The 19,524-nt window shown below is 35.6% G+C and overlaps 2 protein-coding genes across 3 annotated transcripts; one reads left to right on the forward strand and one right to left on the reverse strand.

Moving 5' to 3' along the window:
- Positions 1–351: 351 nt before the first annotated feature.
- paox (polyamine oxidase) lies at positions 352–8,445 on the reverse strand. Of its 2 annotated transcripts, none has more exons than XM_082153209.1 (7): positions 8,140–8,445; positions 2,918–3,410; positions 2,590–2,789; positions 1,486–1,741; positions 1,293–1,405; positions 937–1,091; positions 352–806 (listed from the first exon to the last, which is right to left on the reverse strand). In XM_082153209.1, the coding sequence occupies exons 1-7, from the start codon at positions 8,297–8,299 to the stop codon at positions 660–662; spliced, it is 1,524 nt and encodes a 507-aa protein (XP_082009335.1). In that variant the 5' UTR covers positions 8,300–8,445; the 3' UTR covers positions 352–659. The 2 variants fall into 2 exon arrangements, with proteins under 2 accessions (XP_082009335.1, XP_082009336.1); XM_082153210.1 differs by lacking the exon at positions 8,140–8,445 and adding an exon at positions 5,827–8,131.
- Positions 8,446–8,643: 198 nt separating this feature from the next.
- LOC309486308 (protein-associating with the carboxyl-terminal domain of ezrin-like) lies at positions 8,644–19,292 on the forward strand. The gene is made up of 14 exons (XM_082153552.1): positions 8,644–9,644; positions 10,005–10,190; positions 10,725–10,838; positions 11,572–11,628; positions 12,140–12,242; positions 12,713–12,824; positions 13,102–13,179; positions 13,262–13,401; positions 13,485–13,639; positions 16,849–16,890; positions 17,037–17,208; positions 17,521–17,691; positions 17,849–18,591; positions 18,689–19,292. Exons 1-14 carry the CDS (start codon positions 9,480–9,482, stop codon positions 18,743–18,745), a joined length of 2,295 nt encoding a protein of 764 aa, XP_082009678.1. The 5' UTR covers positions 8,644–9,479; the 3' UTR covers positions 18,746–19,292.
- The last annotated feature ends 232 nt before the right edge of the window (positions 19,293–19,524 follow it).

Below are 19,524 nucleotides of genomic sequence, written 5' to 3' on the forward strand. Positions count from 1 at the left end.
CATCTATGATTTCAGGGACAGCTTCTACCAGGGTTCAGGCAACTACACTGTAATTATTAGATTTACTAACCTATACTGGCTGTATTTAAATGCTTCAATACATTACAGTAAACTACAAATGGCATGATGAAATCAGAATAAAATCAAACATTTTACAAGACATTTGAGATTGTTTTGAAAAATATAAACCCTGAAATAATCCAGATATGATCTGAACAATTTTGATGATGTTACATTAGTATAAACATGACCATAGCACCATTTCTATGGGAAATTTAACCAGGTAAGCTTAGTTTGTTTTTAACCTCGTTATTTTTTAAACTATGAAACACAAAACAAACACACGCTTCGTGAAGTATTAGAACATTTGTTTAATATAAAAAATATTTTCAGATCACAAAAAACAATTAACATTTTGTGCAAAGTAAAGGAATTCCGAGAGAAATTATTTGTAATTTTGACACACAAATCATCATTTGTTGAACGAGCTGACAAAATCTTAACATGTGTCATGCAGTGCATTCATGATGCTTTAAATAATTCAGTTAAATCAATTACGTTCATTTTCCTTCTATTCCCTATTTAAGGCACATAATCCCTTGGTTTTAATGAAAATGACTTGTGTCAATCCTTCCAGCTATTCAGAACTCGAGGAGTTTTCACAGTTTAGATGAGAATGACCCAGAGGCAGGAGTGTAGTGAGATATAAGACGTTCTGCTTCTCTCCAGCCACTTAGCAGCGCTCCATGCACTGTAGAGAAGAAAGACCTTTGTGTGGCTTCTCCTGCAAATAACACCTGCAAAGGCTGCAAAAACAAAGTGTCATTCATGTTATAAGATATTATCAATTAAGTTTAAGAGTAAAGGAAAAAAATCTGCCTACAGCATATAACTCAGAAGAATGAAGTATAGCTGTTTGGCTAAACATTGACAAACCTTAGAATTTGAGCCTTTCAGCGGCAAGGGTTCAGCAAGGTTATCTATGTCATATTCTGAGCAACCTTTGGCCGCATAGGTGTAAGATCCACAGGAATAGGGCTCATGGAACCACTGAGATCTTAAAAGCTTCCTTGGTGTAATAGTTGGATTTCCTGAAAAGTGTTATAAAAGACTTAAGCTGGTTTTTGTATTTATAGTTATTTTAATGTAGTTAAATGTCACAAATGTACTTATTTTCTTTTTAAAAATCAGTAAATTTACAAGTATTACATTTTATTTTTTATTCAACATTTTGCATGTGGTCTCATCAAACGATATCCTATCAACCTGTAAAAAATAATAAAATTGTTTACCAGTAAATAAGCGAAGGAGCTGTGTGACACTGTGCAGCACTTCAAATTCAGACAGAGTTTCCATGTACTCAGATTCCTGCCCTGCAATCCATCCACAGATCACGTGTCCATATCTGCACAATGCAACATCAGAAAATTATTTTCATAATGGTTTAAATGGCAGTATAGAAGCAAATTCCAAGATAATGTTTACCTCTCTGTGGGCTTCAGCACAGTGAACCCACTCAATTTTCTAATCCAGGACATCTTTACATCTGAAACAACATCAGCAAGATGGGTCTCGTCCTCCCATACGAGATAGATCAACTCACAGTCTTCATCCCAGAAAGGTTGCTCAAACTCAAGAAAGATCTTGTTGTTGGTCCCAAAGCCCATTCTCTGGATGGAATGCAATTTGTGCAGTGGAAGAGAAGGGCTTAAAAAAGTGTTCTGGTGCTTCTTCAGGTATCCTGTAACGGAACAGCACATCAGATGAGTTATAGGCCTTGCAGAAAGTTATAAGAATTTATAAACATTATGAAAATTATTTATTTTTATTCAGAATAAAATTAAAATCATATAATATAAAGAATAAAACTTGATTTATATTAAAACAATGTTTTCAAGTGACAGTGAAAATAAGAGAACCAATAATCTGACTTTGTAAATCACACAAAAATAAGGGCAGTACTTTTTATTTGTTCTCATTGGATTACTTTCAAAAGCATTTTAGATTAAAACGAATAAATTATGCTATTTTAGTAGAATACAAATGAGTGTTAGATGCAACTTGTTAAAGGGTTAGTTCACCCAAAAATCCCATAATTTACTCACCCTCAAGCCATCCTAGGTGTAAATGACACAAAATATCCCAGCTCTTCCAAGCTTTATAATATGGTAACTTAGATTTGGGAGCCCATCATAAAATAGCTCCAAGGGGTTAATAAAGGCCTTCTGAAGTGAAGCGATTCATTTTTGTAAGAAAAACATCCATATTTATAGCTTAATAAACTATAATCATTGGCTTCCGGTACCAGCCGTACACGACGTACTGCGTTCGTCAATACGTCATGCGTCGGGTCAGAGGTCACTCTTCCGCCAGAACTAGACTCGCATACAGCCGTTACCGGACGCCATTGGAAGAGCCAGGATATATTTTTTTTTTATAATTTCAATTGTGTTTGGCTGAAAGAAGAAATTCATAAACACCTAGGATGGCTTGAGGGTGAGTAAATTATTGGATAATTTTCATTTTTGGGTTAACTAACACTTTAACTATACCAGCAAGTCATGCTGAAGCTGAATGTATTGCACGTACCCAGTGGGATGGTGACAATTACATGGTCTGCTGCAAATGTCTCTCCATTAACACATTCAATCATAATGGGGAACAGCATTCCTTTAGTGTCTGGTCCATTCTTGGTGTAGTTCCAGTGAATGCACTTCACTGGCTTGTTGTACAAGACTATGTCATTGGGAAGTTCCTTCATCATGTTATCAATTAAACCTTCATAACCTCTAGGTGGAAAAAGTGTGCATGAACACATTTAGAAAACTTTAAACGATTTAAGAAAAAATTGTTGCAATTGGATAATTGAGACACTTGATTAAAAAATGTACAAGGCTCTGAGATTCTGATCACTTACTCTGGGAAAGTGCAGTCCAGTCCTGGAAGAGTCTTATACATGCCAAAGGCTCCCAAGCCAACATCATCCATTGTGTGTGTTCCACTGACACAGCACTCCAGCTTGAGCAGTGTGCTTATCATGGCCATTCTTATCGCAGTGTTACCCTGGTCCTCCTTCCACTCCTCCGGGGCCAGCCGTTCAGCCTCTGCCTTCACAAACTCCCCAACACTCGGCAGAGGTTCTCCACCACTGTCATGGAACTGCTGGCTCCTTTCCAGTAGGTTCATGAAAAACTCCACCACTGGCCCCATCGTCTCAGGCCCCAGTTTCCGACCTGAACTGGTAAACCAGTTGGGAACAAACAATGGATGGCCACCAATGTCAATGGCCTGGTTTTCTTCAGACATTGATTCTTTGTCAAGGAGCTGGTAGTCACATGCCAAACGAAACACTGGGTTTTCCTTCGATGGGCCATGGATCCAGTTGGCGCCAATCTCTACAATGTTATCACCTTGAACAAAAGAAATAAATGTGATAAAAATAAATGTGATCTGCATAATGGCGATTTTTCTCAGGGTACATTTACTCATTTACTTTGTCTTGGCAACAAAAAATCTACTGAATTGAATACACCTCTTTTGTGCCTCAATAGTGAGACATTGTGTCACATTTTATAGAAAAAGTTTTCACAATGAAACCTGCCCGTCTTTTCAGCATAATGTAAACATTAAAACAATTATAATATAAAACAACACATGAAACAAGCAAAAACATTAAAGGTAAAGTTTTTTTTAATTTGTGGCCAAGAAATATTGTAGTTATTAAATTGTGTCAATTTGTAACATTTACAACACGTGTAACAACTTGCCCCAAACATTTAGAGAAGAAAAACAAAAAAAACATTTGTTTTCAGAACACAATTCAACCTTTCAGTTAAAATGTACTTTATTATATAATTGACCCTTGCCTGAGAGTATTCATTTCCAGTGTGGTTTTATTGGGTTTACTTATTAACGGCTATTTGAAAAACTAGATTTAAGGTCAACGTACCAAGGTTTGCAACTTAGGTAAAGTTGGTTTTATATTCGCACATTCGGACTTACGCGTTCAATAACTTGTGAACTAAACATTGTTACTACACAAATAACACCTCTTTTCAAATCATAGTAATATACACAAGCAGTTACAACCTAATTTTCCTCAAAACGAGCTTTCCTTCGCAGTGGACAAACTACATTGATATCTATGCGCAGACGGCTGAGAGACAGATCCGAAGAGACCGTCTGAAAAACCCGAAAAGTGTTACTACAAAATATTCAAAAACTTCACTGTAATTCTCTGTATTGTTGCCAAATTCAGATCACACATCACTGCTGTCCTGCTGGTTATATAACAACACTTTGTTTTGGATAAATGCAATACAATTGTATAATTGTATAACAATGTGTGATCTGAATGTGGCAACAATACAGAGAATTACAGTGAAGTTTTTGAATATTTTTCATAATAACAAATCATAAAAATAATGCAAAAAGACAATTTTTCCCAAAATAAGTGTTGTAGTATAACCATCAGGACAGCAGTTATGTGTGAACTGAATTTGGTGACACTATAGTGTGTGTTTTTGACTGTTACTGACTGGTCCCTTCAGATCTGTCTCTCAGCCGCTTGCGCATATAGAGATCAATGTGTTTTGTCTACTCCGAAGGAAAGCTTGTTTCGAGGAAAATTATTAAACATTATTAAAACAATGTTATCTGTGTAATAACAATGTTTAGCTCACGAGTTATTGATCCATGAAGTTCGAATCTGTGAATTTATTGCCAACTTTACTCAACTAGCACACTTCACGTACTGCAGCAACAGTGCACTTTTAACAAGTTTTGGAGAAATTGTTCCACCATATAAGATTTTTGAGGTTTATATATTGCTGCATTTCACAGTCAACTAAATACAATAAATATGCCAATCCCCATGGTGTAGTGTGTTCTTTGGAGAGTGCTTAAAACATTCAAGTGTTTAACTTGGGTAACCACTTAAAAGTTATTGAAAGTTATTGAAACTTTAAGGTGCAGGTAGGATCATGTAGGACCTTCAGAACCACATACATGGACAGCGCCATGTCACAGTCAAGTCTTCCTAAAAAGTAAAGTTGCCAAGCGGGGTATATTTAGTTTTAGGTTTGATATTTGCTGTATATTCCCCTAGGCTGCTTTAGTACGTCACATGGGTTAATGAGCTGTTGAGTTGAATCAGGTGTGTTTGATTAGGGAGACAAAGAAAACGTGCAGTGTTGGGGGTACTCCAGGACAGGTTTTGGGAACCACTGGTTTATTACATAATTAGTCGTTGTCATGTTTACCAATGTGAACAGTGCAAAAGATGGTACCATACCAGCATTGGACTATCACTAGACAAGCTACCTGGAAAAGAAGCCCAATGGTTGTGCTCACTGTGTAAACCAGTGGAACCAAAGACCACTTTTAAAATTGTAATGTCTTACATTGAGAATACTTGATAAGTTGGCTAAACTTTGTGTCATTAAAGAATATCTGCAGAAACATCTGCTTTATCATCCTTGTTGCAATATAGATTACCACTGTATACCTGTATTTTGGGACTTACAGTTAAAGACCCAAGGACCAGATATGATTAATTAAGACCAGGAGTTAGAAGTGCAGTCAATTTAAGAGAAGAGTCAGAATTATAATATTTTACTGAAGATAGTTTGCAGTTTCATCAGGCAGAAGTCGGCTTCAAGACTCACAAGGAGTTCATAGGCCGCCCCGCTTACAAAGATCACAGCACTTCTACCCTTCACAAAGGTCTAAGCCATGTCCTTGCTTCAGGTTGAATGATTCTGATTGGCTAATAAATAGATAAACACACATTTTCCACACATAAACAGATAGACTGAAGCATATCACCATCGATTATGCAGCTGACACTCGGACCCTGAATTTAGGCACGTCGTGACCTTCCAGGTCGCAGATCTGGGTTGCTGGGCGCCAGCATGTCCAGAAAAACAATAACTCAACCTGTAACCAAGAATATTAACACACACACAGACACACAGCTTCTTCAAGGTTGGATTTGGCCAGGCTTTAAAGGGTTAGTTCACCCAAAAATGAAAATTATGTCATTAATAACTCACCCTCATGTCGTTCCAAGCCCGTAAGACCTCCGTTCATCTTCGGAACACAGTTTAAGATATTTTAGATTTAGTCCGAGAGCTTTCTGTCCCTCCATTGAAAATGTATGTACGGTATACTGTATAACAGCGTAGCGCTTCTGTGTTATACGTCACACGTAAGCTCACTATTGGCCGACGCTGGTCATGTGTGTGATGCGTGTGACGTACAACCCAGAAGCGCTACGCTGTTACACTACGTGAACTAACTCGAGGCCCAGAGAGAAGGAAATGAATAGTGGAATAAAGTCGGGTTTTTTAGTTTTTCTTGCGCACAAAAAGTATTTTCGATGCTTCAAAAACTTCTAACTAACCCACTGATGTCACATGGACTACTTTGATGATGTTTTTATTACCTTTCTGGACATGGACAGTATACCGTACATACATTTTCAATGGAGGGACAGAAAGCTCTCGGACTAAATCTAAAATATCTTAAACTGTGTTCCGAAGATGAACGGAGGTCTTACGGGCTTGGAACGACATGAGGGTGAGTCATTAATGACATAATTTTCATTTTTGGGTGAACTAACCCTTTAAAGATAAACAGGAGAGTCTTCTCAAAACATCAAGATAAAATGTTATTTTTCTCAAGGAGAGGACACTTTAAATCTAACTGTAAAGTAAAGACTTTAACAAAGAAATGGTCACTCAAATTATAGATTTCAATGACCACTGTGACCATAGCTGTCAGGGTACCCTAGAAAAGCAGATGGATGTAGTGACACGTTTAAAAAGTCCACACTTCATTTCTGGAAGCCGGGCTAAATGAGCAGCGAGCACTGTTACTGCATTCCTGGCATGGGCCAGACCCTTCAGTCACCTCTCAGATATCAAATACAGACATTAGAGAATACATGAAATAACATTTTCGATAATCACACTGGTAATTTATATAACAAAGTAAAATCTCATAAGCCTAGAGAAGTCATTCAACTTATTTGATATTTAGAAAGGAAAAATATTGATTAATACCTTGATTATAATCACTCATTAGATATACATTGAAGCAGCTGTGGATTCCAGAATCCACTCCTTCAGGACTTCATGACAAAAACTTAACTTGAATCACTACAATAAGGGTGTTGCTTATTTATAACGTTGAAAATATGATTAAGCTAAAATCTTTACAGTTTTTTAATCAATGAACGAAAAGTTTTGTAGTACTAGGGACAGCAGTTCTAATACCTACTTTTACCTAATACATTTATCAAAATGAATTGAGTAGAGTGATCACTAGGAACATACTATAACATTTGGAACATGAAAAAAACACTTAAGGTGAATTAAAGTATTTTTTTCATAAAAATATGTATGTACTGTATTTACAGTAAGGCAGGTATTGGCAATATTTAACCTGTAGTAAGTCAGTCTGTTCACTAGGAAAGTACTACAACCTTTGGAACACGAAAAACACTTTAGGTGAATTACAGCAAGTGAACATATTTGATTATTGTACGTACAGTAAGGGATGTGTTGTCAAAATTTCACCTGTAGTAAGTCAGTCTGGTCACTATAACATTCTCCAGCCTTTGGATAGTAAAATAATCCCTTTGGTGAATTAATGTAATTTGATTCTAAAAATATTTGTGTACTGTATGTAAAGTGAAGCAGGTATTCTTGTGAATATATTTCTAACTTTACTCAACTAGCGAACGAAGCGAAAGCGAAGACACTGACTTACTACAGGTGAGATTTTGCAAATACCTGCATTAAAAAAAATATTTGTGTACTGTATGGACTTCACTGTACAGACAGTACACAAATATTTTTTCCCACGAATCCAGTGGCTCCATGTTAGTTTCAAAATACATAATTGCAGAATAGTGAAGACTAAATATCGTATTAATTATACATCATTAGATTCTAAGTTTAATAAATAAAATATGCTAACCCAGTTTCCTGTACATGTGTCAAGAAATTATAAGAGACGGTAGATAAGAGAGTCATCCTATATAGGATGATGACAAATTACAAAAAGCAAAATGTCCTCAACAGTGATTGCAGAAAAATCATTTTCTCAAATTTGAAAGCATAATACTGTACATACCCAGTTTACCCGTTCGTATTCTCCCACCGCTTCTTGCAGTTGCTTCTATGATGTGAACATTATGAAAACCGTGTTTTAGTAGTTTCTGAGCAGCACCAATTCCCGAGATGCCGCATCCAATTATAAATATTTGAGAATCACGAGCTGAACGTAGTGCCATTGAATCTGTTTGTGCACGACGATACCTTGATGGATGTAGGGCTTAAAGTTAACAAACTATTCGACGACTGCAAGGAAGTGTGTGTTGTGTTGTGCTCCTCTGACTGAGTTTTGCGCTCAACGCCCCTCCGTGTGTGACCCGAAATGGAGTCATCTCATTGGAAGTGGAACTCAATTGAGGCAAGCCCATTTTCAGCGATTTTTTAGGACTTCCGTTCCTGACGCGCAGACTCAAACTGAGCTTGACGACGTAGATGTGACGTGGGCAACCCGTCTGTCCTCTAGTGGCTGTTGCATGAGAAATCTGAATCATTCCCTTCCGAATATTGCAGAGACGGAGATCGTGAGTAGGAGGTGTCCATGAGCTAGGAGCAGGAGAAACTTTTGCTAGGTATTCTGATGAATTATTTTGTCATTTTGCCTCCACGTCTCCCCGATTGCCCGCGAGCTTCTCCTCCCGTCAATACGGTAATCTCTCTACTGTGCGACAGAGAGTCGCGTGGTTATGACGCAATCGTTAGCCTACTTTTACAAAAACTGTTTTTACGGGGCCATAACGTAAGCTACAAGGTAATGGAGCATTTTATACATTGTCGTGTTTCTTTAGAAATAAATAATGGACAAATGGAGTCTTCAAACGCCTCAGATGTAAAGTTATTCGCTGTCAAAGTGACGCCAAAATGAATGGGAGTCAATGGGATGCTAACAGCAGGTGAAGTTCTGCTACAAGATGGTGGCACACTTCTCCTGAATACCGAGTGACAATTAAAATGCGAACCGAATCTAATATGTGACGTTAAGAGCTTGTCCAGTGTGATTCTGTCAGTGTTGATGCAGTAAAAATGCTCTGCATTGAATTCTTGACATGACATGTTGTTCGTAAAACTTGCCTTATGCCAATCATTACTCTAGATCACTTAGTCTAAATGTTATTTCCAGATTGTCCTTGAAAGACAGGTAAGAGCTTTGAATAAGTATTGTAACAAACATTCTGCTACTTTTTGACATGTTGCATACTCTTTATTCCACGTCAGTCACTACTGTAGCCTGTTTCAGTGGTGTTTCAATTAGGACATTGTCATCAGACATACATACGAAGGAGACATTTTGTCTTTTGTAGTACAGGTATTCATTATGTTTTTTCCCTGACAGTGAGATAGGCAGACCCTCTCAGTATAAGGATGGGTGCTGAGAGCAGTGCCCTGCCAAGCTGTGTGCTGGAAGAGCCGCTGATGACGCTGCCCTCTGGTCTTACCATGTACTCCGCCCTCCTCCAGGATGGCAAGCCTGCCTCCGTCTTTGTGCATAAGCAAGACAATGAAGATAAAGTCAATAAAGCTGCCAAGGTATAAGTGAACAGCTAACAAGTAACCTCACCAATAACCTGCATTATCTGTCAAAAGTTTGGGCACATCTGCTTTTTAAACACTTTATTATTAGTATTTTCCACATTGTAGAATAATGGAAGTCATCAAAACTATGAAATATAAATTGAATTGAACTATGGGAATTAGTAGTCAAATTTTAATATATAAATAATAAACAGTTAATTATTATATTATAAATGATTAATAACTCAATATATGTGTATGTATGTATATATATGTTTTTTTCAGCCTACCTCTAAATCACTCAGCTATTTCAGTTCCGGACATGTCATGTACACTGAAATGAATTAACCTGAGATAATACATCTTCCTTTGCAGCACTTGAAGACATTAATGCATCCATGTCTTCTTCGCTTCCTGTCATGCTCAGTGCAGGGTCACGGTATACATTTAGTGACAGAGCCAGTTGAACCATTAAAACGGCTGCTTGACAATCTTACTCCAGAGGAGATCTGCGCAGGCCTCTATGACCTGCTGCAAGCGCTAGTTTTTCTACATGACAGGGTAAGAGTCCATTTACATTTAATTCATGTTGGGTTTTTTAGTTGAGCTATGACATAATATGTGACCCTGGACCACAAAACCAGTCACAAGGGTACATTTTTTTGAAATTGAGATTTATACACCACATGAAAGCTGAATAAATAAGCTGTCCATTGATGTATGGTTTGTTAGTTAGGATGGGACAATATTTGGCCGAGATACAGTAATTTGAAAATCTGGAATCTGAGGGTGCAGAAAAATCGAAACATTGAGAAAATCGTCTTTAAAGTTGTCCATTTATGTTCGTGATTGTGCTGCATTCACTCACAAAAATAAAAGTTTAAAATATTTACGGTAGGAAATTTTCAAAATATCTTCATGGAACATGATCTTTACTTAATATCCTAATGATTTTTGGCATAAATGAAAAATCGATCATTTTGATCCATACAATGTATTGTTGGCTATTGCCCGTGCGACTTGTGACTGGTTTTGTGGTCCAGGGTCACATGTACACTCATTGTTCTAGCTAAATCATTCCTTTTTGTCTCTTGGGGCAAATCAAGTCACAACAATGTGTGCATATCCTCAGTGTTTGTCAGTGAAGATGGCCATTGGAAGCTTGGGGGGATGGAAACCGTCTGCAAGTTTTCAGAGGCAACACCCGAGGTGACATCGTTACTAGTTTATGCCTTATAAAGGTACACAATGTAACTTTTGGCCCTCTCGCGGTAAAAAACAACAACCATAATAATCCAGTAATGAAACAAGTGAAGTATTTATGAGCGAGTCATTGAATCATTCATTCAAACTAAAATAAAACATTTTAAATAGACTGCAATTAACATTTTGTCAGAACCTCTTGTAAAATACATGCTATTTTGCTTAGTTGTGTCAGTGATCTCTGTTTGAACATTGTGAAAAAAATTCCCCTGAGGTTCGAGATTTAGTGTGCTCCATGTCATCCTTTCTCGCTCGTTGTGACAACTAACCTATGCCACTTCCACATGGGTCAAAGTAGCTAGAGCAACTTTTCTCTATTTACTGATATGACGAGTTACACATGGGAGAGTGACACGAGTAACAATTTTTAAATTAGAAAAAAACACATATAACAGGCTTACCATAGTGAATCAGGGTAAGACAAAAACATGTTTTAGAAAAAGGATTCATGGTGTATTGACTTAAATTTTGTTAATTTTAAACAAAACGCTTACATAGTGTACCCCCTGGGTCTCAATGTCTCTTTTGTTTCAAAAGATTTTTAATGTCATGGCTTTGTTAAAAATAGTTAAATATTTTTAATTCCAAAATATTAAGTTATAATAATATATAGATTTATATGATAGATATTATATTATAAAGTTGATTACTCCCTTTGTATGTGTGACTTCCTCTCCAGTTTCTCAGAAGTATCCAGAATGTAAGGGAAAATGGTGCCATTCCTCCTGAGGAAATGGTAGGTACCATATATACCACCATTCAAAAGTTTGGGGTCAGTAATATGTTATGTAATTTTACAAAATATTTCTATTTCAGATAAATACTGTTCTTTTGAACTTGTAACAATGTACTAGTACAAATACAATGTAGCACAACTGTATTCCACATTGATAATAATAAGAAAATCCAAATCAGTAAATTAGAAAGATTTCTGAAGGATCATGTGACACTGAAGACTGGAGTAACGACTGCTGATTTAGCTTTGGCATCACAGGAATTATTTACATTTTAAAATATATCAAAATAGAAAACAGTTATTTTAAATTGTAATAATATTTCATAATATGAATGTATAAACTGTATTTTTAATCAAATAAATCTATCCTTGTTAAGCAGAGAAGACAACATTTTCATCATAATCATATTTGTTGCTGGAATTCACAAGGCCTGGGACAAATTACAGGCTGACGATGACAGCCCTGATCATTCTGACTAAGTAATATAATAATGTTTTTTGTTTTTTTTAGCTTGAAGGATTCAAAATTCTTCCCGACAAGCATGCCCACTCCCGAGACGCTTTTTCATTCGGGGTGATGGTGGAGGCTTTTCTTCCACTCCTGACGGGACACGGTTAGTAACGCTCTTAATTCAGCAGACACATGTAAAGCGGGCTCGGTGTGTCTAGGATTCATCCTGTTGTGGCAGTTGCTAAGCCCTTACTGCTCAGACATTGTGACATATTTGTTAATGGACTGACAACTGCGATCAAAACGATTTTACACGTCAGAGGCTCTTTAAAGACAGGTTTTCCATTCAGAGCGGGTTATAATGTTGTCATGTTCAAAGAACAAAATGATCCACATGAGCAATGTAATAGTGATGCAACATTTTGGCTTCTATGCTGATTTTTGGAGCAGAGGCTCACTGAAAACATATGTCTGTCTGTGCTATCTTTTTTCCTTTTTTTTTGTTTTTGTGAGTCTCACCCACTAAATAGTTTTTCCATTCCCTCTTTCTTACGTGTTTTTATTTATTTTTCCATGTTTGCTCCCCATTTTTGTAACCTCCATGTGGTCCTCCACCCAAACTTTCTGTCTCAGTCTCAGATGATTTGTTGGAGAGTCTAAAGAACATGCTGCAGGCCAGCCTGTTGACCCCTGACCCCATGTCTCGCCCATCACTCAGCATTCTGCTGACTCACACTTTCTTCAGGTTCGCTTTTGAAAACTACTCTATTTAAATTAAGTCTATTCGTGACATAAAGTGTCTTTTGAAAGTAACTAATTTTAGCTGAAAATTCAGCTTTGCCATAACAGGAATAAATTATACTTTAAGTTGTAGTAATATTTCACTATTTGACTGTTTTTGCAGTATTTTTGATCCGATAAATATAATTTAGTTTGCCTATAAAAAGTTAATTTCCCTAAATTTAAATATAATGATTATTAAGATAATGAAATGATTTAAATGCATAACCTATCTCTTATAGAAATGACTTCTTAGATATCATGAATTTTCTGAAGAGTTTAACCCTGAAAAATGAGGAGGAGAAGAATGAATTCTTCAAGTAAGCTTCCCTCTCAAATACATGATTTTATTAGAAGGATGTTTATTAGATGTTGCGCTTAAATAACTGTGTGTTTCTGCAGGTTTCTCTTGGACCGAGTTCAGAACCTCCCAGAGATGTTAATTGCTACACGTCTGGCTCCTAAACTGCTCAATTCTTTAGTGTTTGCTGAGCCCATGGCTGTGAAAAGCTTTCTTCCTCACCTCCTACGGCCTAAGCAAGGTAAAACCAGTCAGTAAACTTTTAGGAGATGCTTATTTGTACTCTTCATTAGTCTCAGTGGTGATCTGTTTTCTGATGTACAGACTCGAGTGTGAGCGCTGGAGATGAGTGTCTTCTGTCTTTGTCTATGTATCGGAGATACGTGGTTCCTCAGCTCCTCAAGCTCTATAGGATGAATGAAGAACACGTCAGGATTGTGCTTCTCTCCCACATTCACATCTACCCAGGTGAAAAAAAAGTGCACTAAAATACATTTTATTTAAGTGCACTTAGTACACTTCCATAATACACTTTCATAATGTACTGAAAGTGCTCTATTTTCGACACACTTATTTTGCACTTAATATACTAAAAGCTTATCTTTAGTACTGCTTAATATAAACTTAAAATCATCTTAGTGTACTCAATTGTGCTTTTTTGAGACACACTGAAGATGAATTTAAGTGTATTTTTAATATACTATTTCATATTTTTTTTAAATGTATTTTGTTACCACTTTAAGTATAATTGAAATCATCTTTAAATACAATAATAAACTATTTAAATGATAATAATAATAATATTAAATTATATACAAATTATACTTAGAATGTATTCCTAGATTAAAAAAAGTGCACTAAAATACATTTTAGTACACTTCCATAATACACTTCCATAATGTACTTAAAGTGCTCTATTTTCGACACACTTATTTTGCACTTAATATACTAAAAGCTTACCTTTAGTACTGCTTAATATAAACTTAAGATCATCTTAGTGTACTCAATTGTGCTTTTTTGAGACACACTGAAGATAAACTAAAGTGTATTTTTAATATACTATTTCATATTTTCAACAAATGTATTTCGTTACCAGTTTTAGTATAATTGAAACCATCTTTAAATACAATAATAAACTATTTAAATTATAATAATAATATGTAATTATATACAAATTATACTTATAATGTATTCCTAGATTAAAAAAGTACACTAAAATACATTTTATTTAAGTGCAATTAATACACTTCCATAATGTATTTAAAGTGCTCTATTTTCACGCACTTATTTTGTACTTAATATACTAAAAATTGTTCTTTAGTACTTCTTAATATAAACTTAAGATCATCTTAGTGTACTCAACTGTGCTATTTTGAGACACACTGAAGATGAACTTAAATATGCTTTTAACATACTATTTCAGCTTTAATTTTATCTTTAGATTAAATCTTTAATACATTTTTAAATACACTTATAAATTATTTAAAATATAAGAATATATCAACTGTGCTATTTTTATACAAACTTAAGATGAACTTAAACATGATTTTAAAATATTATTTCAGCTTTAATTTTTTCCCCCCTTAGAGCAATAGAACCCATCTTTAAAACATTTTTAAATACACCTTTAAATTCTTTAAAATATAAGAATATACAATCATATTATATTTATGGAAACTAATTTATTGTAAAAATGTATTTTAACTATGTCAAAAGTACTTTTATAAAACATTTAAATGTTAATGGTTTTTTTTTTGTCAAGTACACTATTACTGTGTTATCAGTAGCATTTTCTGCCTCATTTATGCTGAAGTTATACTGTTAAAATGTAAATGGTAAAATTGTCCACCAATGATGAAGGCGTTTAATACAATAATCATTTTAAAGTTGGATGTAATGCATTTGATAAAAATAACCGGTAAATGTAATTCATGTAAATGAAAACACCTATAGTTTAAAAGGATACAGGAGGAATGGTATGTGTACAAACAAAAAGCATCTCTTTCTTAAAAAACACTTTATTTTTTTTAAACATTATTAAAGTCCAAACAGACTGTTGGGAAACAAAATAACACAAGTGGCAAGCTTAAACTAAAAGCATTAAAGGAGTTCACCCAAAAATCAAAATGATCTCAGTTTTTACTCACCTGCGTGTTGTTCTAACCCCGTATGGCTTCCATTTATAATTGCATAACAAAATATTATATTTATGATGTAATCTGAGCGCTGGATAAGTCTTCCATTGACTTCCAAGGGGCTTAAACTTGCTCGATCAGAAAACATATAGACATTGTTTAAAATAGTCCAAGTGACTTCAGTGGCTCAACCATCGAGAATACTTTTTCTGCGCCAAAAACAAACAAAAATAACGAATTTATTCCAATATCCATTTACTCGTGTTGTGCTTGAAAGTTGTTTACGTAGTCTATCTGCGCAGCGCTTCTGGGTTCTACGTCACCACACAGGCTCACTATTGGCCAACGCAGGTCATGTGTGTGACGCCTGGTGACGTAGAACCCAGAAGCTCGCTCAGATACACTATGTAAACAACTTTCAAGCACAACACGAGTATGGATATTGGAATAAATTCGTTATTTTTGTTTGTTTTTGGCACAAAAAAACTATTCTCGTCGCTTGATAAATGGATGGTTGAGCCACTGGAGTCACTTAGACAATTTCAAACAATGTCTTAATACGATTTCTGATCGAGCAAGTTTAAGCTCCTTGGAAGTCAATGGAAGACTTATCCAGCGCTCAGATTCCATCATAAATATAATATTTTGTGATGCGATGGTTAATGGAAGTCTTAAGGGTTTAGAACAACACGCGGGTGACTAAATACAAAGAACTTTTCGATTTTTGGGTGAACTAACCCTTTAATAAAATGATTAAACTACAGATTACTGTACGTATCTTATATGAACAAAACACAAATTTATATGCACTAAAAATACATTTAAAATATCAATGGTATTTAGTATACTTTCTTAATTACACTTAAGTACTACTTTAGTATTTTCACTAGGTGAAAATAAAGTGTACTTGAGTGCACTAAAAAAACACTTAATTACAAGAAAGTAATTTGTAGTACATTCTTATTTTTTGTGCTAAAAACAACTGTAAAAATAATACATTATAAATAAACTAATTAAAAGTATGTTTTAATTTAAATAGTAATTAAGTGTAATTAATAAAGTATACTAAAAGCCTTATTTTTTAAAAATGTATTTTTAGTGCATTAAAAAAATATATACTTTTGAAAAAATAGACAGAAGAGTTTTTTAGTGTATTTCTTACAAGTACATTTTAACACATTAAAAATAGTTCATTGCTAGTGTACTTTGATAGCTATGTAAAAGTACACTAACAATGAACTATTTTTAATGCGTTAAAAATGTACTTGTAAGAAATACACTAAAAAAACTCTTCTGTCTATTTTTTCAAAAGTATATATTTTTTTTATGCACTAAAAATACATTTAAAATATAAATGGTATTTAGTATACTTTATTAATTACACTTAAGTACTACTTAAGTAAAAATATACTTTTAATTAGTGTATTAATAGTTTATTATTTTTACAGTTGTTTTTAGCACAAAAAATATGAATGTACTACAAATGTACTTTCTTGTACTTAAGTGTATTTTTAGTGCACTAAAGTACACTTTTTTTTCACCTGGGTATGCAGTTCTTTCCTCATGAAGAACTCAAAAAACAGATTCTTCCTCAGGTACTGAGAATGTTTGTACTTGTATCAACTACTTAGTACTACTGTATACTTGTTTAGAGAAATATAAAATTAGTAAATTCATAATGTTTTTAAGTAGATATTTATACTTTGATTGTTTCAGTTGTTTCCCACACTTTATCATGCAGGTTTTGCTGGGAATGAGGGATACAAATGACTCACTCGTCGCTCTGACGCTACAGAGCTTGGCTGTGCTTGTCCCGTTGCTGGGTGCCCAAGTGGTTGTTGGTGGGGAGAGGACAAAAGTTTTTAAACAGACTACGCCAAACTTCCCCAAGTCCACAGAGGTCACCCCTGAGAGTAAGTATCCTGTAGCTGGATTGTCATTTACCAGTAAAAGTCTTCTTAATGGCTAATGTATTTATAAATCAAATTAAGATGCTCCGATATGAAACACTTTTGATGGTACTAACATTATTTTCAGGCCACTGGAGGACGCTGCAGCATCAATTTCTACAAAATGATCTGTTTTTCTTTCCCTATAAGAGGAGCTGAATGCACCACACTTTAAAAACCCCCAAAAATTTGATTAATCAGATTGATTATAAACAGACAAAGACATTTTCAATGTTACAAAAACCATATACTCTCATCTAACTTTTTCCTCTGCAGCATCGCCTGTGCATATTGTTGGGCCATTGCATCCCCATATCTCACAACCACCAAAAGTTCTGAATGTGTTCCCTAAGGGCTCAGAGGACAAAAAGGTTGTTATAGAAAATATGTACTCCTTCCAAGCAACTGAAAAAAACACTACCCAGCGCACCATTGCAGAGAGAGCAGGTATGCCACAACTGACACTTATAGTTCTGAACTGCGTATTCTCAAGCAATAATTTGGACATTTGAAAAGAAAAGGTAAATTTATCTTGAATTAAATGTATTTGTCCCTACTTGGTGTTTGAATGTGCAACCCTTCTAAAAACAAGTGGTCTCTCCAGCATTGAGCAGCGAGATGTCATTCCCTTTGAATGGGTACAAAATTGGCACACAGGCTGTGGACAGCATGAAAAGTAACGGAGCGGTGAGATCCGACGAAGACTGGCCTAACTGGAGTGACACAGAGGAGGCAGAGAAAGACAAGAGCCAGTCAGTCCAGATCAGCATTCGGTCGGCAGACATCCCAGATCAGAGCAACTCTGCTATGCCAGCTGACAATGAGGATGAGAGCAAGGAACCCTGGGATGATTTCGAGGACTCAGAAGTGACTTCAGGACAATCACCTTCCACTGCTTTACCAGTCTTTGTACCAAAGACATCAACAAAAAGCAGTGTGTCATCTCCTCCAAAGCAATCAAAAGCACTCAAACTGAACCCTAGTGTTAAAAGTGTTCCAGATCATAACCATACCTCATCATGGGACCCCAGCTGGGACCAGGGAACTGACACCCTCAAACCCAGCAAAACAAGCTTGGCATCGGAGCCCAAGCCAAAAAGCACAATCAAAAGCCCTGAAGCTGGAAGTCTTGGGGAGGAGTTCACAATTGCGGTTAAGAAAAAGCCAGAGAAAGATCCAGAACTAGACTTCTTTGCAGACATGGTCCCAGATATAAAGCTGTCTTCCTCATTTCTGCTCCCTGTGGAGAGCTCGGCTAGTGAACTCATCACGGGACACACAACATCAGACCCATCGATAGATAGATTAAGCCTTACTGCCAAGTTTGCTGCAGCTGACTTAACTGAAGTAAGTTCAGCTGTGCGACACAGCATTTTTATAACTTAAAGTATGACGATGAATAACATTGAAGCGTTTGCTGAACTTTTTTGTTTTGTTTTGACAGACGGAGGCAGAAGGTTGGGGTGATGACCTCAATTGGGAAGATGAGAACGCATGGTGATCAGCTTGGTCCTTTACACAAAGCCATATGACAAGAGATTCCCATACAAAAAGTTACATATTCCATCATGACATTATCACTTAAGACCACAACTTGACATAAAAATTTAGTAATTAAGAACTATAATTTAAGAGAGTAGTGTGTATTTTCAGATTCCCCCACCCAGTCCAATATGATAATCACTCTACTGTCACCATAGAAATGGTTTGGCTACTGAAAAAGGTTCTGTGCAGTTTAGTTTTTTCAAGATAGCATGACGGACCTAAATATGCCAAATTCTATTAGGAATCCTTCAGTTATGTTGCACAGAAAAGGGGTACATAACTTATTACATAACTATATACATCTACTTATAATGTTGGTTTTATTTGTGCCATACAGGTTTTTTTTTTTTTTTTTTTGTTCGATGAGCCTTAGAGGACAGACAGCCTCAACTTGAGAAAAAATACATAGACTCTAACTTTTTCAATAGATTTGGGTGAGAGCCTGACATAATTTATTTGTATTATCAGCTGCTGATTAAATAAAATGGTTTTATGGTATTTGACCTTCTTTGATTCCTTTCGACATTTTGTTCACAGATTTGGTTTATGTTGACTTTGAAATAAAAAAAATAAAAAAATCTGCCACTGACTTAAGGTTGACACTACACCAACAGACACCAACCAAAGCCAGCAGACATGTTTGTTGGATTTCAGATCAGAGTGTTAGCTCGTTGGTTGGCATTTGTTTTCAGTGACTGAATATGTTCAATCTGTGTTTGTCGGGTTATGGAATGT

The sequence above is a fragment of the Leuciscus leuciscus genome (assembly GCF_965113295.1).
Source record: "Leuciscus leuciscus genome assembly, chromosome: 22".
NCBI lineage: Eukaryota > Metazoa > Chordata > Actinopteri > Cypriniformes > Leuciscidae > Leuciscus > Leuciscus leuciscus.

Excerpts from the sequence above, each read along its gene's own strand:
- paox (XM_082153209.1), bottom strand. The coding sequence starts at position 8,299 with ATGGCACTACGTTCAGCTCGTGATTCTCAAATATTTATAATTGGATGC. Across the intron at positions 2,790-2,917 it reads CTGGACTGCACTTTCCCAGA|AGGTTATGAAGGTTTAATTG; the intron begins GTAAGTGATCAG and ends TTTTCCACCTAG. Across the intron at positions 807-936 it reads TGAAAGGCTCAAATTCTAAG|CCTTTGCAGGTGTTATTTGC; the intron begins GTTTGTCAATGT and ends TTGTTTTTGCAG.
- LOC309486308 (XM_082153552.1), top strand. The coding sequence starts at position 9,480 with ATGGGTGCTGAGAGCAGTGCCCTGCCAAGCTGTGTGCTGGAAGAGCCG. Across the intron at positions 10,191-10,724 it reads TAGTTTTTCTACATGACAGG|GGCAAATCAAGTCACAACAA; the intron begins GTAAGAGTCCAT and ends TTTGTCTCTTGG. Across the intron at positions 16,891-17,036 it reads AAAAACAGATTCTTCCTCAG|GTTTTGCTGGGAATGAGGGA; the intron begins GTACTGAGAATG and ends TTTATCATGCAG.